General features: G+C 42.4%; 1 protein-coding gene across 5 annotated transcripts in view; it reads left to right on the top strand.

Moving 5' to 3' along the window:
- The window catches only part of LOC137561226 (protein shisa-like-1), a 36,373-nt gene extending 18,905 nt beyond the window's left edge, over positions 1–17,468 (top strand). Inside the window, exons 1-4 of one of the 5 annotated variants that reach the window (XM_068272490.1) lie at positions 2,731–2,831; positions 3,197–3,368; positions 12,367–12,586; positions 14,523–17,468. In XM_068272490.1, coding sequence (XP_068128591.1) covers positions 3,200–3,368; positions 12,367–12,586; positions 14,523–14,787 — 654 coding nt within the window. In that variant the 5' untranslated portion in view covers positions 2,731–2,831; positions 3,197–3,199 and the 3' untranslated portion in view covers positions 14,788–17,468. Of the gene's footprint in view, positions 1–2,730; positions 2,832–2,945; positions 3,049–3,074; positions 3,369–12,366; positions 12,587–14,522 lie in introns of those variants that run through there. The other 4 variants (XM_068272491.1, XM_068272489.1, XM_068272488.1 and 1 more) reach the window with 4 other exon arrangements.
- The last annotated feature ends 9,499 nt before the right edge of the window (positions 17,469–26,967 follow it).

The raw sequence follows: 26,967 nt of genomic DNA, 5'->3' as shown, positions 1-26,967 counted from the left end.
AGAGGGAAGTTAGGTTTAGACATTAGAAAGGGGAGATTAGCTTTTTGGCTTTAGGCATTATGTGGGGAAGGGGGGGGGGGGAGTAGTTTTAGGCACTAGGAGGGGGAATTAGGTTTAGACACTAGGATGGGGATTTAGGCATTAGGTAGGGGGTTTGTTTAAGGCCTCGTTCACATCATACACGCTTCCGTGCGCATTTGGAAGCATGCACAGACAGCCCTTCTGCCGTTCACAGCATATGCACTGTGCAGCACTATGATGCGCTTGCGTACTGCTGCATGCATTCTGCCTGCAAGCGCAGAGCTGACCCATTCAGTGTTATGAATGGATTCAGCAGGGTAGCAGTGCAGATGGCATGCGATCGTATGCGTTGCATCCCGATCGCACAGCCATCTGCGCTAGTTAGATGTGAATGAGGCCTAAGTCACTAGGGGGATGGTTCAAGCGAGACACTTGGTTTTTTCTATAATAAAATGTCAATAATTTAAATTACTAATATATTTTAATCGGCAACTCCTGTGCGCCCTACTCATGCAGCAGCAGCTCTATCCATACACCTTTTAAAGGACAACTGAAGTGACCGGTATATAGAGGCTGCCATATTTATTTCCTTTTATGCAATATCAATTGCTGATATATTTGGCTGCAGTAGTGAATGAATAACACCAGAAACAAGCATGCAGCTAATCTCGACAGTTCTGACAATGTTAGAAACATGCTTGTTCAGGGGCTATGGCTAAAAGTATTGGAGGCAGAGGATCAGCAGGACAGCCAGGCAACTGGTATTGCTTAAAAGGAAATAAATATGGCAGCTTCCATATGCCTCTCACTTCAGTGGTCCTTTAGGCCTCTTGCACACTACATGTGATTCTGATTTTTTTTTTTTTTTTTTTTATACGATCTGATTTTTTGATTCCGATTTAAAAAAAAAAAAAAAAAAAAGTACTGCATGATGCTACGTTTTCTAATCGGAATCAAAAGTTGGATCATATAAAAATCGGAATCACATAAGAGGCCTTAAAGAGCTTGGGCCCTGGGTAACTTGCCATCTTACTTAAATGATGAATTTTCCCTGCATTTATGTAGCAAAAAGGACTGGATTGGCCGCTGTTAGAGGGCCCTCCTAGGACCAACTGCTGCTACAGCCCGTAGATATGTAGTTATATCACTGCAACTATCTTAGGGGTTTGTGGGTGGCTTCAGACATTCCCACCTGTCAAATCTTGGGGTTCTTTATGAAGTACCTGTGTATGGGGAGAAAGCAAATAGCCTGAGAAAAATTGTCTTTTTGTTATTGTTTCTCAAAGACAAACTAATGCTGGGAGTCTGCAAAGTTTGCTATACTCCCGCATAGCCTGCCCAGGAGTTATTACTATGGCATTGATTCATAAAGGGCCATCATCTTCAATGGTGCTGTACTGTGACCTGTACTACAATAACTGCTGACACTAATACCTATGCATGCCTATGCATGCCTATCATTAGCCTGCATTCTCCGTATATCCCTGAGATGAAACTACAAGATGTGTGTGTTTCCAAAATAAAAGAAACACATTTGACCAGAGTTTCTCCATAAGGCAAACCTGTACTAATGGCAATGTGGAGGCTGCCATTACTCACTCCATTCTAAAAATACAACCTAGCATGGTCGTTATGCTGATGTTCTGCCTTTAGTACCCTACTGACCCAGAAAACATATACATAGCCATCTTTAATGTAATGTATTAAGCTGTATGCGTTATAAGGTCCATGAATCAGAAAGTAATGAAGCTAAACATAACCACCAGGAAAAGTCCATTCTATAATGGGATCACCAATAGCCATTACAGATGTGATGTAGAAAGTAAGGTTTATTTTGTGTTTGTTTTATTTGTTATAAATTAGCCAGAACTAACGGGCTGAACATGGGCTCTGCATGTGGCTATTAAGATTTAAAAAGCAATGATTAATTAACAGACACAGCCTAAGCTGTCAGGTAATTAATAGTAACCTTTCAAAATCTGATTAGCCCTGGGCAAAGTTCCGGTTCAGCTCCCAGTAATTCTGGTTCCTTAGGACAAAGCCTTCACTTAAAGGAAACTAAGCACCCTTTCTTTCCCTGGAATTTCTCCTGGCTTCTAATAGCTATAGGAGCTGCCATGTTCCCCCTCCCCTTCTCACCTTCCTTATTTACAGACGTCAGAGATGCAATCTTCAAACATTCCCTCTAGATAAGTGCTTTGAAGAAGTTGTCCTCATTACCCACCCCCTCTGTTGATGAAAAGGTATTGCTTACTTCTTGGCAATGAGTGCATTAAAACAATTACTTAAGTCCTTAGCTGCCTAATATCTCTGCAAATGGGACAGACTCGTAGGCCTGCTGAAGAAGGCTAATAAAGCCTTTGCTAAACTCTAAATGTAAAAATAAAGGGTAAAATGCAAGTTTTTTTTTTTAACAATTAGAAATATTGTTGGAATGCATCTTAAATGTGCTATTGAGATGGCCTGGGTGTTAAAAATGGTGCTCTGTCACTTTAAAGTGACATTTTAAGCTCATACTTAATAGGCACACTTCTGCTGGTTTTTTTGTAATGAAAGGGTTACGTTACACAAAAACTGGTGCCTTCTTGTATATCTGTCAAGGTATGAAGTGGCAAGATTTTGCCAACTCACCTGCATGAGTGCCAGTCTTTCTGCCTCCGAAGCAGGAGTCTCACTCCTCTTGTTTCATTCTTCACTCTGTATTAACAATCCATCACTGGGCATGACGTTGCCTTGCTAATGACCTCAGCAGGTGGCCAGGTCTGGAAATCTCAGTAAATGGATCTTTCTGCTGGAGTCCTGGATGGGAGGTATTTAAGAAAGCTGGTGTGTTGTGTGTGTGTGTGGAGGAAAAAAAACTAGCAGGCATCTACTCAAAGCTGAAAAATAGGGGTGGGCTAAGTCTTTACAGACATACACTGTATTCGTGCACAGTGATTTGCTGAAGCTCATTGTGTCCTGCTCTGTGGTAAATCACTCATGTGCCAGAATGAAATGTACTGTAATGTCTGAATGTAAAACTGCCAGGTAACTAACGCCGCTGGAATGAAAGGCACCCAGAAGAGTTCTGAGAGACTATTGCTCTTAAAAGAGGAACTAATTGGACTGGAACAATAACATGTATTTGCTCATGTGGCAAGCCTTAATGGCATTTGTTCTCTGTTTATTGTCACAGGTAATGGATGCAAAAGATAATGGTGCGTGCGGTTTCTTTGTATCTCTCTTCCCACCCCACTGCTCCGGCAAACAATGTCCACAGAACGCAGCAACTCCTGAGAAGATGAAGCAGCTGAATCCAGCTAACCTGCTCCGCGTGACTGTGCTGCTGCTCAATTATCTCTGGAAAGGTATCCTCCTCTTTGTGCTGCAACAGCTTGCCTGTCTGAGGGTGCCAGCCAGGGAATGCTTGTTCTGCTTTGTTACTTTTATTTCTACTTGCTCCTCCACCCTCTGATTCTGGTCATTTGTGTATACCTAGACATATATACAGGTCAGGGGGGGTTGTGCTCAGTCAGAGAAAGGGGAAATGTCTGTATACCACAGAAGACTGAAATATAGAGAGGAAGGAGTTACAGGGATGGCTATAGGGTATAAGAAGGTGAGGCAGGTTAGAAACTGAGGTATAAGAAGGCAAGATGAGATATAATATGGAATACAGGGGACTGAGGAATGATATACATTTATGAGAGCGAGAAAGATGTGAAGAGTGTATGAGAGGAAAATGTCAAGAATGTCTGATATAAACAAACGAATGTGCAAAGTCTTCATATGTTTTATGTACAGCAGTTCTGAAGACCTGGGCTGTTAAAGATGATATTTGAAGGAGAGCAACCTCTACAGTAGAATTCAAGGCAAACGGCTAAGTTGCAGTCCTGTGCTGCTGAAATATTGAGATGTTACAGAGTGCTTTACAGCATCCTGAACAATCAACACTACTTCACCCCCACTTTGTGTCTCAGTGTAGGGTCAGTTTTTTTTTGTGCTACATATTTAATTACCTGCATGAATTTACTCTAAGTTCCTCCATCATGAGAATGACTGGCGGAAACCCATGCAAGCTCAGAAAGATTGGGCAAACTCCATGCAGATCATGTTCTTGCTGGGTCTTGAATTTGATACTTTAGTTCTGCAAGGCAGCCATACTACCCACTTAAAGCAAACCCCGAAGTGAGGAAAATCACTTGAGGTTTGATACTTGTCTAAGTAGATGAAAGCCTCTGGAAAGCATAGAGACTTCCCGTTCCTGCCTTCCGGCCTGTTGTTCCAACACCATCCTCTGTTGGAGTTATTTCACTGAATAGCTCTTCAGAACTCCTTGGGCAATGTTTGGAACTACTTTGGTTGTTCTTGAAACTACTCAATGACACAAGTAGTTCCAAAGATTGCTCAAGGAGTTCTGAAGAGCTTTTTGACCGAGCAGGTTGAACGGCACTGTAACGACAGGCCAGACAGAGGAATAGGAAGTTTGCCTCCAATCAGGTTTACTCACCAACCGCTTAGCCAGTTGTGATACATATTTGAGAGCTTTTGAATCCGCTAAAGGTTTTGTAATGGTTTCCAGCCAATCTAGTGATTTAGACACCTGTGCTACACTGTATTCCTTATTTCCTGTTGCAGCTTTGTATCCTTTGTTGTCTGTTTTTTTGTTATTATGGACTTGCAAAGCGATTATATTGTCCATTGTTACAGAACACGATGGTTGCAGTGTGAAAGGAGCCTTCATGTAAAAAAAAAGCTCCTGGAAAAAAACATATAAGAATCATATGTGTTTCCATGTATCACATATTAACATTCAGGTAAATTAAGCCTAATCTGAAACAGGAAGGAGTAGCCATACCTGACTAAGCTAAGAAAAATATGGGCCCCGTAGCAAGCCATTCTGCAGTCCCTGGCCCTAGACATATTGGGGTATATGCACTAAACTGCGTTAAGAAGAATAACATGCAGAAAGTCTTACCGTACGATGAGTACAGAGTAATGCATTGCATATATTGTATTGCATTCTGCTCTATTCATAGTGTGGTAAGACTTACAAATGTACTTCTGCTTAACGCAGTTTAGAGCATAAACCCCATTATCAGCACATGGCAATGTAGGCATACATAAGCCACCCCATTTATGAACAATAACAACCTGTACAAGAGGAAGTATTACATTAATTATGCAGTGGACAGGTTAGGAACAGACTGGGGCCCCATGCTCCTGAGTCAATTGGCCTCTATACCTGCTACAGCCTTTGCTATGCCATTAGCCTGTAACATGTGACAGCAGTAGTACATATCCTAGTTGTAAATGAATCGTGTTTGTATAGGTTTACAGGCTGCACATCCTGCCTGCTGCAATGATAGCTTTTTTTAACAGTGTTTTTCAGAATGTACTTTTCAGTCTTAAGTTGAACTAGTAAATGTCATCCAGCCTCTGTCTGTTTCTACAGGTAGCCAAAGCATGGAAAAATGCAGAAACCTCATCACTGTCCATCTAAAGTACACAGACAACACTGAAATTGGTGGTGCTGCTCCATAGGTCAAGCATGCTGAATTCCACAGCTGAGCTCAGTGATTTGTCCAGACACTGGAGACCTGGTGACACTGAGTCAGGCTGTTTGACTTGATTGCATAAAGTGGCACCCTCAGCCTCTGGAATGATAGCATTATTTTTAACACTGCCTGAGTGCTCTACATGTGCACAATATGATATTTCTAATAGGAATAATAATCAATTTCCTCTATAGGCAAAATCATGACCAAAAGATTAAAAAAGTTCAAATGGTTGATTATCACCTGACCACTTGTTTCTACATGATTTTGACTGTAGCAGCAACCATTCATTTGAAGTTTATGTATTTAGTCTTACTTGAGCACTAGTAGTAACTGAGACAGCTGATTACACATGAGAGAAAACTGAATACACAGAGATTCAAACTAATATTCATTGAGGTGCTGTGTGCAGTAGTGAATAGCTAGTGAAGATTTACAAACACCTTCTATTTGCACTAGTACAATCAAGCACTGAATCTGCCATGTACAAACGAGAAGGCAGAAATCTTAAGCTACGTGCACATTGAAAGATAGATTGTGAGAATCGTTCCACGATCTATCTTTCAAGATAGCCACGCAACGGGATGTGAACGGCCTTGTGTGTTTATGGGCGACTTCACAGACGCATATTTTAATTATCGTTCATAGCTCTGTATACACTGCTGACTATGAACTATCATCTGCTGATGTGCAACGCACGAAGATCGTCACAGATCGTTTATTTAAACCCATGGTTTGCTGCATTTTTTCCTACCATTATCAGAATGTTGCATCCATTAGTTTGCATGATTTTTTACCCTGTGTATATGAGGCTTTTGGGTCAAGCTGATGTAATTTGCTGCCTTAACTGATGGCTAGCACAGAACTCTAAAAAAAAAAAAACACTTCTGTGACTGACGATTGTTTCAGAAAAAAAAGTCCACGTATACCTTAAGTTTTGTAAATAAAAGTTAGATACTTACCTCAGTAGTGAGAAGCCTCTGGACGATCCAGAGACTTCCCAGACCATCTGACAGCAAAATGTCCCAGCGAAGGGTTCCTCTAAACTTATTCAACTTGCACCAGTAGAATAATTTTTGTCTGGCAGTGGACAAGCTTATCCCGATTGGGCATTCACAAGTAAGATCCACGCATGCTCAGTAGAATGAAGAGCTTGCGCACAGAGGAATGAAATGGATTTGTTCTACTGGGCATACATGCACCATACTTGCACATGCCCAGTCAGGATGCTCTCATCCATGGCCTAGAGTGCAGCCAGAAGAAACTTATTCAACAGGAATGAGTCAAATATGTTTAGAGGAACCATTTGCTGAAACAGTAAGAGGATCTGGAAAGACTCTGGACCATTCAGAGGCTTCCCACTACTAGGAAAGTATCTAACTTTTTTTCTTTTTTTATAAACTTCAAGAGTACTTTACCTTTGCACAGCAGATTGAAAGTACTTCTCCTGACCCCTCTACAACATAGCTGTGCCCATGTAGACAGCAAATCATATTTGGGGAAGAGGTAACGATAGAAAAATTATGTGGGGAAGAGGTTTGTTACTTCATAGATATGCAGAGGTCTTTTTTTTTTTTCAATACATTTATTGATATGGTTTATTTATTGATGCATGAGGCAATGTGACCTTCCCTAGAAACGAGATATAACTGGTAATATTGGTTGTATTTAGCATAACCATGAAGATACACCAGACTAAATTTGCAGACATCTGCCACTAAATGCAGCACAAATGTATCTGCTTTTGTAAAGTGTACTGCTGAGTCTTGCTATATGTCAGTAATGATGCATGCAGATTAATGAAATTGCTGGAAAGAAGCGTATGGCCCACAATAACTGAGCTGTGGAAATGTGGTATGGTAGGGGTGTCTTGACACCCTGGAGAAAAGTCACAGGAAACACAAAAAGGACTGAAGCCCAATAGAGTAATACATTTTAGTATAAGGTCTATAAGTGGTATAATGAAAACTACTCACAAAGGCGGGTTGCAGAGTGGCAGCCGACCGCAAGCAGCAGGTGGAGACCATAAACCCGACTCCACTCGGGGTGGTCCAGCCGGACCTGGTGGCGGTGGCTCTATTAGGAAAATCGACAGTTGTCTCCTGTGGTGTGAACCACATGGAGTCTGTCTGAACCCCTCCAACAGTATATATCGGGGGTATATAAGCACAATATGGGTGAAATAGGCGCCCTGGTGTGTATACATTTTTTTAAAACGAAAGAAAGGTAGGCAGCTTACCTCAAATAGGGAGGCTCCCTATGCTAATGAGGTTTTTCCATTTGGCACCGTTATTGACCTGAGGAAGCAGGCTTAGACCCGTGAAGCGCATTGCATGTGCTTAATAATACAAATCTTTTGTTGTTACAAAGATTTTGTTATTTGAGGAAAGCTACCTCCATTTCTTTTGTTTTTAAAGAATTGTATACACACCAGGGCACCTCTTTCACCCATATTGAGCTGTGGAAATGTTCCTGGTAGACTTTCTGACAGCGTATATTCATATCCTTTATAAATATGGTGATTGGAATGAGACCATTACTTTAACATTAAGAAGATTGAATTCAGATGTTTTTATGGATCTTTTTGGAAGGGTGAACTTGCTGACAAATATTGGCTGCGAAAAGATTGGGAGAATCTTTTGACCGTGAATATGTGGCATATCAACAGTGAACAATGAGCAAATCCAAGGGTCATTATTTTATAAACTGTCCCAATGGTTTTCTTATTAGCTTCCCAGTTCATAACCATATGTTGTTTTCCTGATAAACCAAAGTTTCTCTTTAAAGTATAACATAAGTTCACCCTTCATTTTGCCCTCTCAGAGGCATCAGATGACTACATGCCATTCTCTAATTGGAAGCTAATGTTCTGTGAGATACCCTGCTGCAGCATATCTATACTCAAAGTCTATGACCATCATGTCACAGGCCCCGCTCCCCAGTCTTCCATCTATTACAGGGAACCAGTCGAAGTTTTATGTAGAATGGAGATGCAGAGGCCAGTCTGTACTGGGGTTAGCAGGTGGTTTGGCACCTGTGATCCTATGCTTCTACCGTATGGCATCAGATTGGGTACCCAGGGCTGATATTGCAGTCACTTTTCCTGTGTACTGTGCAAAAAAAAGAGGTGGCCTTCAGAGAAGCAGTGGATTTGGTGCCAAAGCAAAAGTCAAAGGGATGAACTCTATGAAAGGCAATTAATTCCCGGTTAGGGTTCGATGACTAAAAGGGGTATGTGAAGGTTATTGTTTATTAGGTCAGAGCTAGGTGTCAGGAAAGGGTGGTGTTAGGATTGGGCATCGGTAAGTAGGGTTTATTAAAGAGGATCTGTAACATCAAAAGATCCCCTGGGGGGTACTCTCCTCGGGTGGGGGAAGCATCCGGATCCTAATGAGGCTTCCCACGCCGTCCTCCGTCCCTCAGGGGTCTCGCTGCAGCCCTCCGAGAATAATGACGTCAATATTTACCTTCCTGGCTCCTGCGCAGGCGCTCTGACGGCCGTCGGCTCCGAACTACACAGAAATACCTGATCGCCGTCGGGTCTGCTCTACTGCGCAGGCGCAAGTTTCCGGCGCCTGCGCAGTAGAGCGGACCCGACTGAGATTGAGTATTTCCGTGTAGTTCGGAGCCGAGAGCAGCCACAGCGCCCCCGCTGGAGCCTGCAAAGGTAAATATTGAACTGACAGTCGGCTCTGTCGCCGGCTGTTCGGAGGGCTGCAGCGAGACCCCCGTGGGACAGAGGACGGCGTGGGAAGCCTCATTAGGATCCGGAGGCTTCCCCCACCTGAGGTGAGTACCCCCCAGGGGATCTTTTTGACGTTACAGAGTCTCTTTAACCTGCTGAGCGGTCTGGACGAGCTCAGCTCGTCCAGTACCGCCGGAGCCTGCCGCTCAGGCCCTGCTGGGCCGATTTGGCTCAAATAAAAAGCAGCACACGCAGCCGGCACTTTGCCAGCCGCGTGTGCTACCTGATCGCCGCTGCAGCGCGGCGATCCGCCGCACGCAGCGGCGAAAGAGGGTCCCCCCAGCCGCCTGAGCCCAGCGTAGCCGGAACAAAAAGTTCCGGCCAGCGCTAAGGGCTGGATCGGAGGCGGCTGACGTCAGGACGTCGGCTGACGTCCATGACGTCACTCCGCTCGTCGCCATGGCGACGAGGTAAGCAAAACACGGAAGGCCGCTCATTGCGGCCTTCCGTGTTACTTCTGGCCGCCGGAGGCGATCGGAAGAACGCCTCCGGAGCGCCCACTAGTGGGCTTTCATGCAGCCAACTTTCAGTTGGCTGCATGAAATAGTTTTTTTTTTATTAAAAAAAAACCCTCCCGCAGCCTCCCTGGCGATCTTAATAGAACGCCAGGCAGGTTAAGGGCGGAGGTTAAGGTTAGGTGGATAATGGAGGCAGAAGTATCCAAGCTGCTGATAGCTCCGAAGACCAAAAACAATATGCAATCCCAAAACACAGAACTAGGATCCGAATACTGATACCAAATGTAAAGATTGCGGGATTATTTCCGTGGTCAGCGCACAGGACGCGCGATGACACTACGGAAATCCTCCACAAGCGTGTAATTTGAGAGAACCCAGCTATAGTGCTATGCACCTGTAGAGGGAGATTCCCACCGGCAGATACAGCTGTGGAGTGCAGACGAACACACTGCCACAGACGCCAGATGGGAATTGTACGAGTAGCAGTAATGTAGGGCAAGATTGCCCTTAAAGAGAGAGAACACAGAGACAGAATGTATGTGTGTCCACCAATCCAGTCGCGTGTAGCGATTGCCAATAGCGACACAAGACCGAACTAGACAGAGCACAAGTGTAGAGAAAGAACACAGAGACAGAGTGAAATGTGTGTCCACCAATCTAGTCGCCACCCATCAATGGTGAACACACATCCGCAGAACCAAAGTACGAACGCAATCGCAAGACTGGTGATTGCCAACAGACACAAGACCGAGCAAGACAGAACACGAGAATAGCAAAGGCACAGCAAGCAAGAACAATCAGAACATCAAGGAAAATAACAAACGCTAGCTAAACGCGAACACTGCACTCATTCGCAACAGCGAATGCGTTTACTGCGCGTTAGGCACCCAGTGATAAGCGTGCCACCCTAACTAACCAATTAGACACAAACATGAAATAGAGAACGCGAACGCTTGCTAAACGGTTACCTCACCGAGCCTACAGCAAGCGTTCGTACCAGACAAGACAGACTGATGGAGCAGCCAGTAGCAACCGCAGCTCTGGCCTAAACTCCCAGATAGACAGAACGATTTCCTGTCGACCGCCGCTGGCGACAAGACAATCGAGACAGAGAGACAGAACAAGGCTATACAGATAATACAACCTGACTGCACTAGAAGGGATGCCTAGTGCAGTCCCAAGGAATTACTCTAAGATAATCTTAGCAAACAATAGCAAGGCTGATACTTATAGGAGAGTTAGCAGGAACAAACCATCATGACCAGCAAGGGATTCTGGCAGCAAAAGGTATTTATACTGCAAGCCATCAGAGGAGGCAGCAAGGCAATTTGCATGACAAGTGTATGCAAATTCCTCAGCAGAGCAACTCTGAAACTTGCAAAGCGAAGACAGGTCTCTTTTCCAGAGACCTGCAACACTCAGACCTAAGGGCCCGTTCACACTGCACGCGTTTCCAGCCGCGTTTTGGAAACGCGTGCAGGTGGCCAAAACGCACGACATCAGACATTGCATAGAGTGCAATGTCTGATGTTCACACTGCATGCGTTCCGGACCTGTGCGGTCCGGGAACGCATGCTGCACGCAGATTTTGCAAAAACGCGTGGCTGTCCCATTCACTTTTCAGTGATGGGATCAGCCACGCAACGCACACAAACGCGGATGGCCATGCGTTCGTACGCGTTGCGTTCCGCACGCATGGCCATCCGCATTTCTGATCTGAACGGGCCCTAAAGAATGGACAAACAGCTGTCTGCCCGTGCAGACAGCTGAGCAGATCATTACAGTAAATATCCACATAATGAGGGAGGTTCCAGTGTGTGATCTGACCTAGACTGCTATTTAGCAATTTGCTGCTGCTGACGAGAAAAAGACTAGATGGGCATACATTTTGTAAATTCGCATATCATTAGTTATATATTTGTGGAAATGTTCCTCCTAGCTATTTATTTGGGCTAAATGGGCTTTATGTTCCATACTGAGACTATCTGTGCACATACTTTGACCTGTTGAAGCATGCTGGAAATACTTGTCTGTATTTAAATACAAGCCTTTCATTTTCTGAGCAGCTTCATCCATTTCTCTTTTACCCATCACATTCAATTAATGTTGATGGGAAAAATGCCCTCCTCTTGATCTCTCTCATTAGTGTAAATCTAATACATCAGAATAGCAGAGCAGTCATTGTGATATTCATGAACCTAGAATCTGACAGAGCACGACCTGATTACAAGCAGTATCTGGCTTCATCTTCTGTGTGGTTCCTCAGAGGCCCATTGAAACACTTGGTCACAGGCTTCAGATTAATGGAGCCATATAATCTGACTAATGTAACTGTAAATATACATGTCTAGTATTTGCTTTTTCCTCCCATTTTATAGAGCGTAAAAAAAGTCAAAACTAAAAGTCCTCATGTTCAGCTATTTTCAGTTATGGTACAGCTCTCACACCATAGCTGCACTGGGCAGGCAGGGTTGGGTGTTCCTTTTTAATTCTTATGTACAGTGTGCTTGAGGGGGGGCCCAATGCAAAACTCACACTGGCGTCGAGTGCTCCTTGGATGATTTAGTGAATGGCCTGATAACTGAATTGTTACCATGTTTTGCAGGTTCCTCTGGCGCTGTCAATGTCCGGACATGCGAGGGCTACCCTGGGCAGGGTGATGTCTATCACACAGGATTCTACTGCCCACGTTTAAGTGACTCTCAGGAGCACATGTACTGCTGTTGGGTTGGAAACAACACACTAAAATACTGCTGCAAACAAGACGAGTATGAAACTGTAATGAAAGTTAATTTGTCTGAGAAACTCGCTACTCATATTTATAGGTAAGCCCCAAAACTATTTCAGTCTGGAGATCATGTGCAACAAACCCTTTGCATTACCCTTATTATTGTTTTGTACTTCTATAGTGCTGACCTCTTCTATACAAAATCTATAGGGAGCTCTACAGAATCCCAGAGAACCTCACAATGTAATCCCTACTAGTGATGAGTGAACATGGCCATTTTTGTTTCAACACCAATTTTTATGAATATGTCACATTTTTGCACAGATGAGAATATTCACAAAAACATGGGCAGAAGAAAAATACATTTTTTGCCAAATGCATTGAAGTTCAAAGGTATAAGAAAAGTCATTTTCACACAATAACATTCATGTAAAAATATGGGCATGCTAAAATGCATTTTTGGAAAAAGCATTGCAATCAATGGGCATGAGGAACACTTTCTGAATAAAGTTTTCACTTTCACAAACGTGTATCTAGTGAAAACCCATTATATATTTGCACACAAAAGAAAATGAGTTAATCCCTACCATAGTCCTACTCTAGTGTCCTTATTATAGGTTCATGCTTTTTTCCTGGGGGGTGGGGGAATCAATTAATAAACTTACCAGTATGTTTTTAGGATGTGGGAGGAAGTACCTTGAGAAAACTCACACAAAAACATACAAGCTCCATGCAGTTACTGTCCTGGCCAAGATTTGAACCTGGGACCCTGGTGCTGAAAGGCAAGAGTGCTATCCACTATTTCATTGTGCTGCCCACTGCACAAAACCAGTTAAAAAGACCTTGAGCCAAAGCTCAATTTCAGAAACTCAGAGGGCAGCCTTTAGATCCTATTGAGGCTTTCCACGGCATCCATTGGTCCCCCATTGTTGCGGACCCTCCAGCTGATTGGGGCTGCTCTCATCTTCTGGCACAAGCGCAGCCGTGTGAGCACAGCCATGCGCAAGCGACTCTGTCTTACTGCACAGGCATGGTTGTACTTGTGCAAGGGCAGTACGGCCACACTTGTGATTGAGGAGGAACGCGGCCCCGATCAGATTATCAACAAGCCCTTGTCGGTAATATTTGAAGGGTCAATGAGTGCCAATGGAGTATGGCTCGGGAGGCCTCATTAGTATTCAGAGACTTCCCTCTCTCTTAGGCAAGTATGTGATCTTGTACCGGAGCTTTGGCTTGGGTACACTTTAAGCAGTCGATGCAGCTATGAACTAGAAAAATTCACACACAACAAATAATGTTACTACTTTCACCTATGTATTTCTATTTGCATAATCTTATTTTGTTGTGAGTTTCCTGTATGTCCTACCTTGTATGTTAACCCATTTATCTATTGTGCAGCGCTGCGTAATATGTTGGCACTTTATAAATACAATTAATAATAATAATATTGCCTATATGTGAATCAGGGTGGTCCAAATACAGTCCTCCAGGGGCAAGATCCTTACACTTTTTAAGCAGAACTCTATTTGACACATGGGGGTGACTGTGGTAAGGTGGGGTTCACTAAGTAGCAGGAGTCTGTGCATTTCAAAATACTGGCATGGATTTAGCCCTCAGATGCTGGAGTTGCACAACCTTTATCTTATTTGAAACAGTTGGAGGTTGTCTCTTGAAACTAGTCATTGATCCATTGTGCATTTCTTACATTTCACTTTGTACTTTGCTGTTGATGTATATGTTGGCAATGGATAGAAAAGAAAACATATACAGTATTGGGGATAGGAGCATTGACATGTGCATCCTGAGGATTATTACCATGAGATGACTTGCACATGTTTCAAGAGATAGCTTGGCTAGAGTGAAAACTCATCCTCTTTATAACTGAATAGAAAAATAAAGTGTAACAGAAATCTGATGGTAAACCTTCCTAGTTCCTGCTCTCCAAAAAATCTACAGTCATATGTTTTAGTAATATTAGTATGTGTTTTGGATTGTAAATTTGAGTCTGATTTCTTATTTTTACATCGTAACAGGAGCCCGCTTCCCCTGCTTGGCATTGGCTTCTATGGACTTGTGATTCTTTTCCTGATGATTGTAGATTTCATCTATTACTACAGACTCAACAAGAAAGCATTCCATAGCATGCTGAGTCACACTTGGTTCGGGAAACACCTCATACTTCCCATCCTTCATAGAAACCCAGCGGAAGGCATTCAGCAAAAGAACAAAGGTGCATCAGAGAGAATGACAGCGGACGGGAGACAGAATGAACACAAATGCACAGATGGCAGAGTGTGAAGATGTGCAGAGGTGGATAACAATGGAGAGCTGATAAATATTAGTACTATACAACCTAGAAAAGGGTAATATTTATGAGCATTTCAGAAGACAATTGGAGGATTGATAAGGAGATAATTTATTCCGTCTGTTCCAGGCGCTGTATAAAAGAATCGGTCTTCAGAGCGTGCATACAAATAGGTTGTATTAACCCTCGCTTTACATGACTGGGCAAAGCCTTTACTAAAGGAATATCCGGTATGGATTACAGACACTGCGAAAGACCCCCTAACAAAAAGGATGGGCAGTGCAATGAACCTGTGTTTTTACTTTAAGCACCCAGGTTTGGGTGGAGATGCTGCTATTTATGTTGTTTCACCTGCACAGGATGGGATATGCTCATTGGATTTGTTCTCACAAATATTAGCTGTATTTCCAAAACCTCAAATGTTAAATTTGCTTCAAATATTCAGTGAATAGCTCTCTGCACTCTACACGGATGCATTTACCTTAGTTCCTATGGAGATCTGTTCTGCTTTTTTAGATTTGAAGTAGAACTTCCTTTGTATTTGACAGTATTCATTCTCTGTAATATTCACCAGCCAGGTTTGAAAATGCCAGCGATTAGTGGCAAATAATGGCAGGGGATTTTACCTTGATTTACCTGTCTTTTGGAAACAAGCATCTTTGTACCCATTCTAGGTCCCACCCTTGTGTTAGCCACTTAAAAAGGGTAATTGATATGCAAATGGTTTCTTAATTTTATGCAAATCTGGCAGCTACAGCTTAAATTACCCTCCATTTTGGGAATATATGTCTCATTTAACAGGAAAGTGGAATTGCAAAATGTAATGGTTCAACTTGTACACTGCAGGAAACGTGATCGCTGGGTGGGATGCAACTACATCCTGTCCATGTGCAGAGCACCCTGGTGTCCTGAGTCTCTCATGCAGGGCCAGATTGACCATAAGGCATTGTAGGCACGTGCCTACAGGCACCTGATGATGGAAAGGTGGCTCACTCCCCTCCCTGAGTGCATCCCTCCCTCTCTCCATCCCTATACAGAGTCCCAGGGTATGTGTAAATAAGAGGTTACTCACCCGGGTCTCTGCATTCCACTAATGAGATCTCAATTCAGTCAGGGGTGACTCTTCTTCTTGATATTGAGGTTCCTCTAGTTACACAATACTTGGGGGCACCTCTAGCTACTTAATATTGAGGGTACTTCTGGCTACCTAATATTAAGGGGCACCTATAACAACCTTTGTCAAACAAGTGAAGTAAGGGAGAAGTGACAGCTGGGACAGTCAGCACAATTGCGGTGCATTTTGTTGGGGGTTGTAGGTTCATGGAAGGGGAAGTCTAAGGTGCCAGGACATCTGTGCCTATAGGCTCCTGTGAGGTAAAGCCAGGCCTGAGTAAATGGAACTGTATGTACATTTCATTGGCTAAACTGCTTCCACAAGTGAAATGCTGACACCTACACAATTTTAATGTACCCCAGAGGATTTGGCAATCAAGATGCTCAGTTATGCAAACAGCTGGTAGTGAGATGTGGGGGGCAGGAGGATGTGGCCCATATCACTGATATAATTGCAGTGTGCATTATTGAGTGCCTTGTCTTTTGAGGCCATGGAGAAAGCTGCATGCTGGTACCTCTAGCAGGTTCGATGTTTCGATGTTCAGTCGTGCGAGCAACTTATCAATTCAATGAAAATTAAGAAAGAAGCCCAACTTTCATACAATAATCCCTGGTGAGATATGCAAACACCAAAATAAGCTGCTTACTTTTGTAATGACTTCACGACGGGGGCAGTCTTTCTGATTTTGGTCCAAAAGCTTGAGCTAGAATGTTCTGCCTCCTAATATGTCCAATGCATGTGTCCACACTACCTGACTGTGCAAGCAGAAATTAAATGTCACAGATCAAACTCCCACAATGCTCCTGTGATACAGACCTATCTATCTTTACAAATTTCTCTGATAGAATTTCTAAGGTAGCGTCTTACTAATGAAACCTAGAGCATAACTGTATATCCTGTAGATCTAGATCCACTTTAAGTTCCCATTTACAGCATCTCCAACCTCTGAAGTTTAGGAACCGCCAGCCATTGACAGACTTGCTGGAGATGAAGTTTTTATGTCCCTGTAGAGTACAGATAGGATTTCTGCCAGCCCAACCAGCTACTAGCTCCAGCAATTTTAGTAAAGGGTGGAGAGAACTTGAGAACTGGATGCAACCTGAAAGATGGAGGAAGAAAGATGGCCATGTGAGAACAGATCTTTCTCCAGTAGTAACATCTGCTCTGATAGATGTATTGTGCATAACAATTTTATATAGGTTAACATTTCAAGCTTCTATTTCAAAGGGACTTCATGTTCTTTCACTTTTTAACTGTTTTCAAAGGGACTTCATGTTCCTAGAGCGTAATCTACTGTAGATGAGTGACCAGATGCTCCAAGGGAATGTACCAGATATTCTGTTTATCTGAAACAATATTGCTGGTAAAGATCCATATACTAGGCAGAAAGAACTGACTGTATGCATAGAGCCTCTATCCCATTGACTCCTATGGTGGTTTTTGACCTTTCAAAAACACTAACATTGTGACAGGGTTTTGTTTTGTTTTTGTTTGTTTTTTTAGCAATTTTTGATAACTAATAATAATATAAATGAACTTAAAATGTATATTTAAATATGTCTTATGAAAATAAAATCAATGGTATGACTTGTGGCCTGCATTTTACTAAATTTGATTTTTTTTTTTTTTTTTGCATGACTTGCGTAGTTACAGAAGTAACTAGCAAGTCTTTCTACTGAGTAGGCAAGTGCCGTCTACTTCTCAGTTGTTATATTAAAGAGGAGTCTCTAAAGAATATTACATCATGGAACCCCTTATGAAAGCCAGTGTATGCTAGTGGCAGGGGTAATATTATAACCCTATTTTCCAAAAAGTTAGGTCACTTATAATATAATAGAATCAAAGGTGTGAAAATTATTTAAATATGTACCGTATATACTCGCATATAGGCCGAATTTTTCAATACAAAAAAGTTGAAAAGTCACCCCCCTCGGCCTATATGCGAGCCACCAACTTATTAAGTTGGTGTCTGTGGTGAGGAGTTCACCAGGCTGACCTACGGAGGGGATCAGAGAGTGCAGCGATGAAGGCTTGCAGGCTGTGTAATTTCTGGCACACAGCGGAGGCACCTTCATTGTGGGTGGCCGAAAGGGAGCGCAACATCTAATCTGCTGGCGAATGTCCGGATTACCTTATGACAGGAGGGATCTGATGACCAGAGGTGAATGCTGCATCAGTGGTCCGCAGAAGAGCAGAGCTGGATGTATGGACGGCTGGCCACAATCATAGCAGAAGCGCTTTCCGTACGCATAATCTCGTTTGGCTGGGCAGAATCAAAGAGGAGCATTTCTCCCTGCACTTACGGTAATCTCACGCTTCCTGAAGCACAAGATCATTTGCAGGAAGCGCATATCGAGTGCACGGAGGAGCGCTCCTCTTGATTCTGGCCAGCCAAATGCGAGATTATGCTTTCGGGGAGCGTTTCTGCTATGATTGTGCCAGCCATCCATCCAGCTCTGCTCTCCCCCAGGTTTCTGATCACTCCAGCAGCATTCTCCATTGGACCCCTCCTGCCATTCAATTCAACAGCAGCATTCTCCATCGGACCCCTCCTGCCATACGGTAACCCGGGCATCCGCATGCAGATTAGCTATTGCGCTCCCTTTCGGCCACCCACAGTGCAGGTAAGCAGCATTTACCGTAACAGAAATTCCGCAATATCACTACTCATAATCCTCTCATATTAATTTTAATTAGGATGTGTTCTGTCATATAATTGTACAGATTTTAATTTGCAATACCTCATTACCGCCTTGTAAATTTGTCTGAATTTGAAAGTTGACTTGAGCTTAATTTGACTTCACTTTACATTTAGCAGTATAACTGTATAAGATAAATGATAGGTTAGTCCAAGCACGTGAACTGTACACATGCACCTTCTGACAGAGGCTATGTGGATGGAATTCTGTGTGCAGGGTGCAGAAACAAGGTGCAGAGTATACAATTATCCCCCATATGAAATGCAACAACCAACCCCTGTTGTCAGGAGGCGCTGCATCTCCTACCCCGGCTTATATGCGAGTCAATCATTTTGTTCTAATTTCTGGGGTAAAAGTTGGGGGGGTCGGCTTATGTGCAAGTCGGCTTATATGCGAGTATATACGGTAATTGAAAATAGTAAAAAGACAACATACAGGATCTTCTCAAAAAATTAGCATATTGTGATAAAAGTTCATTATTTTCTGTAATGTACTGATAAACATTAGACTTTCATATATTTTAGATTCAAATACACACAACTGAAGTAGTCCAAGCCTTTTATTGTTTTAATATTGATGATTTTGGCATACAGCTCATGAAAACCCAAATTTCCTATCTCAAAAAATTAGCATATTTCATCCGACCAATAAAAGAAAAGTGTTGTTTTTTTTTTTTTTTTTAAACAAATTTTTATTATGTGGTATTCTCACATCATATCTATTAACATCATCAGCAAAAATATTGATTGCAAGGCAAAAAGTACAGTGAGTAAGACCACGAATTTTCCCCTTTAAAACCCTTCCCCAAAACAGTAGTAGACCCACCCCAAACCCAGAACTTCCCTCCCTCCCCACCCCTTCCACCCTACGAGTCACTGTGTACAATTAATTTTCTAGAAGTAGAAATAGATAGTTCCAGGAGTTAACGTCTAGAGGTAACTTTGAGAGGTCCCAAATTATCTCCTAAGTCTTCAAGGCAATACCAGGAAGTCCACATAAAGTCTCTCATTAAGGCTTGAATTTGTTGCGGTGTGAAGTGTCGAGTTACAAAGTTCTTCCAGGTTTTAAAGAAGGTTTTTGTGCGCTGCTCTTTGGCCTGGAGAGTGTTTAAGCGTTCCATTTGAAAGATATATGAGAGTTCTTGTTTGAGCATTTCTATACTTGGGGGGTTGGGATCAATCCATTTACATAGGATAGCCCGACGTGCAGCTATTAAAATTATGTGATACAAATGTGATGGAGCACAAACGGGATCAGCCGAAGCAGTACTGTGATAGTTAAACAAGAACAAGAGCCTATTTTTTACAATTCTTTTCTTACAAATTTTGTTTGCATATTTGAGTACTTTACCCCAGAAGATCTGAATAATGGGACATTCCCACATGCAATGGTATAAGTCTGCGTCTTTTAATCTGCATTTAGGGCACCAGGGATTATAGTAGGTAGGGGGGGTTTTATATTTAATATTAAAAGCAAATTTTCCCCTGTGTATAAACAATAGATGAAAAGCTCTCCATTTCTCATCCTTTATAATCTTTCTGACCGTCATATTTCCTATGAGTATGTTATCCCCTACTCCTTCTTCCTGTAAGATATGTTCCCATTTTTTCATAGCTTTGGCTGAGATCTTGTTGTTATCCATTTCCTTTAGGGCCTGATAAAAATCTGCCAACGAGCGAGTATCATTTCCTGGCTTGAGGAGGGCATCAAATTTGGTGGGAATCATGATGGAATTTAGTGGTGAGAGATTTTGGGCAGCCATCGAACGAGTCTGGGCATAGAAAAGGAAATCACTAGAGGGTAGTTGATATTTTTGTCTTAACTCATGAAATGGTAGCCAACTGCCTTTATGTATATCAAACATGTTGCCTAGATTCTTTAAACCCCTGTCATCCCATCTTGCAAATTCTTTCTGTTGGATACTAGGAGGATAGTTTGGGTTGCCCCAAAGGGGTAAATATTTTGATATTTTGAATGGGAGGGAGCATTTTTTCCGTACTGCCTTCCATGTGGCAATTGTGTCTCTAAAGATTGCGTTGTGTTTTAGCCTCAAGGGTAAGTTCTTGTATTGAGCATGGAGGAGACCTGTTAATGACCAGGGTTGGCTTTGTTCGTTTTCTAGCTTGGTATTCGAGTAACGTTCATTCCCTGTGATCCAATCATGTACATGTCTAAGGAGGGAAGCTAGGTTGTAGTCTCTTATAGAAGGAAGATTCAAACCTCCCAATATTTTTGGGAGGGCTAGATTTCTCCTTGCAATTCTAGGTTTTCCTCCTTTCCATATAAATTTGGACCACAGTGAATTCAAAAGTGTGACGTCTCTGTTTCAGAAGAAGCGGAATAGTCTGTAGAGGGTAGAGGAGTCTTCCCATAGAGACCATTTTAATCAATGCGACTCTGCCTGCAAAGCCCAAAAGCAGATTTTGCCACCTTTCAAGTTGTGATTTTATACTATTTAAGAAAAGTGTTTTTAAAACAAAAAAAAGTCAAACTTCAAATAATTATGTTCAGTTATGCACTCAATACTTGGTCGGGAATCCTTTTTCAGAAATGACTGCTTCAATGCGGCGTGGCATGGAGGCAATCAGCCTGTGGCACTGCTCAGGTTTTATGGAGGCACAGGATGCTTCGATAGCGGCCTTAAGCTCATCCAGAGTGTTGGGTCTTGCATCTCAACTTTCTCTTCACAATATCCCACAGATTCTCTATGGGGTTCAGGTCAGGAGAGTTGGCAGGCCAATTGAGCACAGTAATACCATGGTCAGTAAACCATTTACCAGTGCTTTTGGCACTATGAGCAGGTGCCAGGTCGTGCTGAAAAATGAAATCTTCATCTCCATAAAGCTTTTCAGCAGATGGAAGCATAAACCCACTTTTGAACCAGAAACAGCGGCAGAAGCGCCTGACCTGGGCTACAGAGAAGCAGCACTGGACTGTTGCTCAGTGGTCCAAAGTACTTTTTTCAGGTGAAAGCAACTTTTACATGTCATTCGGAAATCAAAGTGCCAGAGTCTGGAGGAAGACTGGGGAGAGGGAAATGCCAAAATGCCTGAAGTCCAGTGTGAGGTACCCACAGTCAGTGATGGTCTGGGGTGCCATGTCAGCTGCTGGTGTTGGTCCACTGTGTTTTATCAAGGGCAGGGTCAATGCAGCTAGCTATAAGGAGATTTTGGAGCACTTCATGCTTCCATCTGCTGAAAAGCTTCATGGAGATGAAGATTTCATTTTTCAGCACGACCTGGCACCTGCTCACAGTGCCAAAACCACTGGTAAATGGTTTACTGACCATGGTATTACTGTGCTCAATTGGCCTGCCAACTCTCCTGACCTGAACCCCATAGAGAATCTGTGGGATATTGTGAAGAGAAAGTAGAGAGATGCAAGACCCAACACTCTGGAAGAGCTTAAGGCCGCTATCGATGCATCCTGGGCCTCCATAACACCTGAGCAGTGCCACAGGCTGATTGCCTCCATGCCACGCCGCATTGAAGCAGTCATTTCTGCAAAAGGATTCCCGACCAAGTATTGAGTGCATAACTGAACATAACTATTTGAAGGTTGATTTTTTTTTTTGTTTTAAAAACACTTTTTCTTTTATTGGTCGGATGAAATATGCTAATTTTTTGAGATAGGAAATTTGGGTTTTCATGAGCTGTATGCCAAAATCATCAATATTAAAACAATAAAAGGCTTGGACTACTTCAGTTGTGTGTGTTTGAATCTAAAATATATGAAAGTCTAATGTTTATCGGTACATTACAGAAAATAATGAACTTTATCACAATATGCTAATTTTTTGAGAAGATCCTGTATAATGATGAAACTGATAGTTAGTTTTTTACTTCAGGTGGAACATCTCAGAACTATTTAGGTTAATTGGTATAAAACAATATCCCAGAGAAGATGAGTCTCTTTGATTTCTGTTAACTCTAATAGGAAATCGATCGGAAAGAAAATCGAACATGTTGGAAATAATCGATCTGACAGTAAATCGACCATAAAAACTCATAGTGTGTACCCAGCATTAGACTTAGTAGTGGGGAGGGGTACGGTACACCATCCTGTAAAACACTGTGTGTGCAAATAGTTTTACAATTTAAGAATAATGATCAATGTAAAATTGCAAAGAATTTCAGGATTTCATCATCTACAATACACAAGACAGTTAACGGCTTCAGAGAATCTAGAGAGAAATCTCTGTATATTGACAAGCCCAAAAGTCAATACTGAATGGCTGGGAGCTTTAGGCACTGCATTAGAAACGGACATTATTCTGAACTGGAAATGACAGCATGGGCTCAATAACACTTCCAAAACCATTGGTTTGTTATTGCATTAAGCAGTTCTGGATGCAGACCTGGCTTCAGGGGCATAAAGAGATAATTTGCATATTCAGTAGTGGTGCATTGTGGGTAGCTACAGATGTCCACTTGAAGCTGAATTATCGCAAGTACCTTCTGTTTTAAGAAAGCAAACCACACTGAGCATTGCTTTTTAGTAGGAGGGCTTTTCGGTCTCTTAGTCTCCTATATTTTCCTAGTAGTGTTGGGTCACCCCGAGCTGCTTGGTTACTCTAGTTTACTGCATTAACAAATGCAAATAAACCATGTAGGAACATGATCCAGAAAAAATGTGCATTCTCTAGGCCCAAGCATGTTTAAAGGGAACCTTAAAGTGGACCCAAACTAAAAATACAAGATTTCAGAAATAAAATCTATTTTCTAAATTATAAATAGCCTATTTTTCAGCTGCATGATGACAAATATAAATTATTTTACATTTATTGGAGAAACCCCTCCCTTCCTTTCATATTGCCGGCAAATAATCCGGCAAACTGGTGGAGTAGATGGTGTCCAGCAAAGGAGGAATTGCTAATGGCTGCCCCCAGTATAACCCTAGTTATGCAAAGAGGAGGGTGGAAAGCATGCACTGAAATGCTCATAGGCTTGAAGGAGTATTTATTTATATTTGTATGTGTCAGAGTGGTGCAACTAAATATTTTGAATTAAAAAAAATGTTTTGTTTTAGGTCCGCTTTAACTGACAGGGATATGGATATTTCCTTTTAAACAATACCAGTTGCTTGTCAGTCCTGCTGCACTAGTGGCTGAATCACACACCTGAAACAAGCATGCAGCTAATCCAGTCTGACTTCAGTCAGAGCACCAGATCTGCATGCTTGTTTAGGGGCTGTGGCTAAAAGTGTAGAGACACAGGATCCGCAGGAGAGCCAGGCAACTGGTTTTATTTTAAAATAAAAAATCCATATCCTTCTCAGTTTAGGTTCCCTTTAAGATGAACCGAAGCAAAGTGTAAAACTGTCCTGTGGAATGACAAATTAAAATTTGAAATTCTTATTGGATATCACAGTATGCCTCCTCCTCTAGCTAAAGAGAAGAACAATCGTTTATCAGCACTGTACATAGCATTGGTAACTGCAAACAAAATTCTTGCGCTCCTAGTCACAGGTAGTCATATACAGATGCTTCCTCCTCTGGTGAATGAACTGCGACGCTCCGCTGGAGGTGGGCGTGGCTGACGCTTAGCACGCGCATGACATCATACGCGTGCTAAGCGTCAGCCACGCCCACCTCCAGCGAGACGGAACCCTGGCGATCAGGACTCGCGCTGCTGGTCACAGCGCGTCATCCTCCACTGAGGTTAAGCGGTTGGCTGCCCGCTGACACGCACTTTCTATTTGTACCTTTGTGAGTATAACTTTTAATCACAATAAATTATCCTCTTGATGTAGTACATAGCATTGGTGGCTGACATATTTTGAAATGCACTATTAATGTTGAATGATATATACAGGTTTAGGAGCAACATATGCTGCCTTCCCAATGATGTATTTCCATGGAAGGGCTTTGCTTATTTCAGCAAGACAATTGCAACCTGTTCTATGTACATGATACAACAGCTTGGGTCTTTAGTAAAAGAGTCTTAAACTGGCCTGCCTGTAGTCCACACCTGTCACCTATTGAAAACATTTGGCATATTATGAAATAAAAAAAAACATAACTAGAGACCCTGAACTGTTGAGTAGTTGAAATTCTATAACAGGCAATGTTTTCCTTTCAAAACTAAAGCAACTGGTGAAGCAGCAATAAGATAAATATGCCTTTGTCCCATTTCTTTTATTTTAAATATCTAGTGTTGGTGTTTGAACGCGGGACCATGTACTTCAGAACCGGAAACATCTGCATTCAACACCAGACAGCAGGATGGGATGTGTTTAATTTAGCTCTGATACTTACTGATTCAAAGATGGAAGGAGGAAGTATCAGATCAAAATGGAACGCACCCAGTCTTCCCAGATTGCCCAGCAAGCTCATGGTAAACCAGAGCTCCTAGGTGTGTGTAATGGGCTACAAAGGACCAAAACGTCTGCGCACAAAGGACCAAAAAGCCTGCTCTCTCGCACATGTGAGAAAATAAAATTTTATACATACCAGGGGCTTCCTCCAGCCCCCTCCATGCCGATCGCACCCACACCGTCCTCCTCCGCCTCCTGGATCCTGCAGTAGATGCCCTGAGCAGCTGAGAGTACTATTGTGCAGGCGCAGAATGCTCCCAGACACGGGAGCGTGACAGGGGAAAGCGCATGGGTGGTCTGCGCCTGCGCCGACTGGCTGAAGTTACCTGGAGCAGGAGGCAGAGGAGGATGGCGTGGAGGAGGCTGGAGGAAGCCCCAGGTATGTATAAAACTGTCAAGCCCTTTCATCTCAGGTACACTTTAACCACTTGAGGACCGTAGGCTTTACCCCCCTTAAGGACCAGACCCTTTTTTTTTTCCCATTCAGACCACTGCAGCTTTCACGGTTTATTGCTCGCTCATACAACCTACCGCCTAAATGAATTTTGGCTCCTTTTCTTGTCACTAATAAAGCTTTCTTTTGGTGCTATTTGATTGCTGCTGCGATTTTTACTTTTTTATTATATTCATCAAAAAAGACATGAATTTTGTCAAAAAAATGATTTTTTTAACTTTCTGTGCTGACATCTTTCAAATAAAGTAAAATTTCTGTATACATGCAGCATGAAAAATGTGGACAAACATGTTTTTAATAAAAAAAAAACCCCATTCAGCCTATATTGATTGGTTTGTGTAAAAGTTATAGCGTTTACAAACTATGGTGCAAAAAGTGAATTTTCCCATTTTGAAGCATCTATGACTTTTCTGACCCCCTGTCATGTTTCATGAGGGGCGAGAATTCCAGGATAGTATAAATACCCCCCAAATGACCCCATTTTGGAAAGAAGACATCCCAAAGTATTCACTGAGAGGCATAGTGAGTTCATAGAAGATTTTATTTTTTGTCACAAGTTAGCGGAAAATGACAAAAAAGAAAAAAAAAACAGTTTCCATTTCTGCTAACTTGCGACAAAAAAAAAAATGAAATCTGCCACGGACTCACTATTCTCCTCTCTGAATACCTTGAAGTGTCTACTTTCCAAAATGGGGTAATTTGTGGGGTGTGTTTACTGTCCTGGCATTTTGGGGAGTGCTAAATTGTAAGCACCCCTGTAAAGCCTAAAGGTGCTCATTGGACTTTGGGCCCCTTAGCGCAGTTAGGCTGCAAAAAAGTGCCACACATGTGGTATTGCCGGACTCAGGAGAAGTAGTATAATGTGTTTTGGGGTGTATTTTTACACATACCCATGCCGGGTGGGAGAAATATCTCTGTAAATGACAATTTTTGATTTTTTTTTTTACACACAATTGTCCATTTACAGAGATATTTCTCCCACTCAGCATGGGTATGTGTAAAAATACACCCCAAAACACATTATACTACTTCTCCTGAGTACGGCGATACCACATGTGTGGCACTTTTTTGCACCCTAACTGCACTAAGGGGCCCAAAGTTCAATGAGTACCTTTAGGATTTCACAGGTCATTTTTGTTTCAAGACTACTCCTCACGGTTTAGGGCCCCTAAAATGCCAGGGCAGTATAGGAACCCCACTAATGACCCCATTTTAGAAAGAAGACACCCCAAGGTATTCTGTTAGGAGTATGGTGAGTTCATAGAAGATTTTATTTTTTGTTACAAGTTTGTGAAAAAAAAACAATTAAAATCAATTTCCGCTAACTTGTAACAAAAAATAAAATCTTCTATGAACTCGCCATACTCCTAACGGAATACCTTGGGGTGTCTTCTTTCTAGAATCGGGGTCATTTGTGGGGTTCCTATACTGCCCTGGCATTTTAGGGGCCCTAAACCGTGAGGAGTAGTTTTGAAACCAAATGTCGCAAAATGACCTGTGAAATCCTAATGGAACTCATTGGACTTTGGGCCCCTTAGCACACTTAGGGTGTGAAAAAGTGCCACACATGTGGTACCGCCGTACTCAGGAG

The sequence above is a fragment of the Hyperolius riggenbachi genome, chromosome 3, assembly GCF_040937935.1.
Source record: "Hyperolius riggenbachi isolate aHypRig1 chromosome 3, aHypRig1.pri, whole genome shotgun sequence".
Lineage (NCBI taxonomy): Eukaryota > Metazoa > Chordata > Amphibia > Anura > Hyperoliidae > Hyperolius > Hyperolius riggenbachi.
Note: the sequence above shows the minus strand (reverse complement) of the source record. Positions and strands in the feature narration are given on the sequence as shown.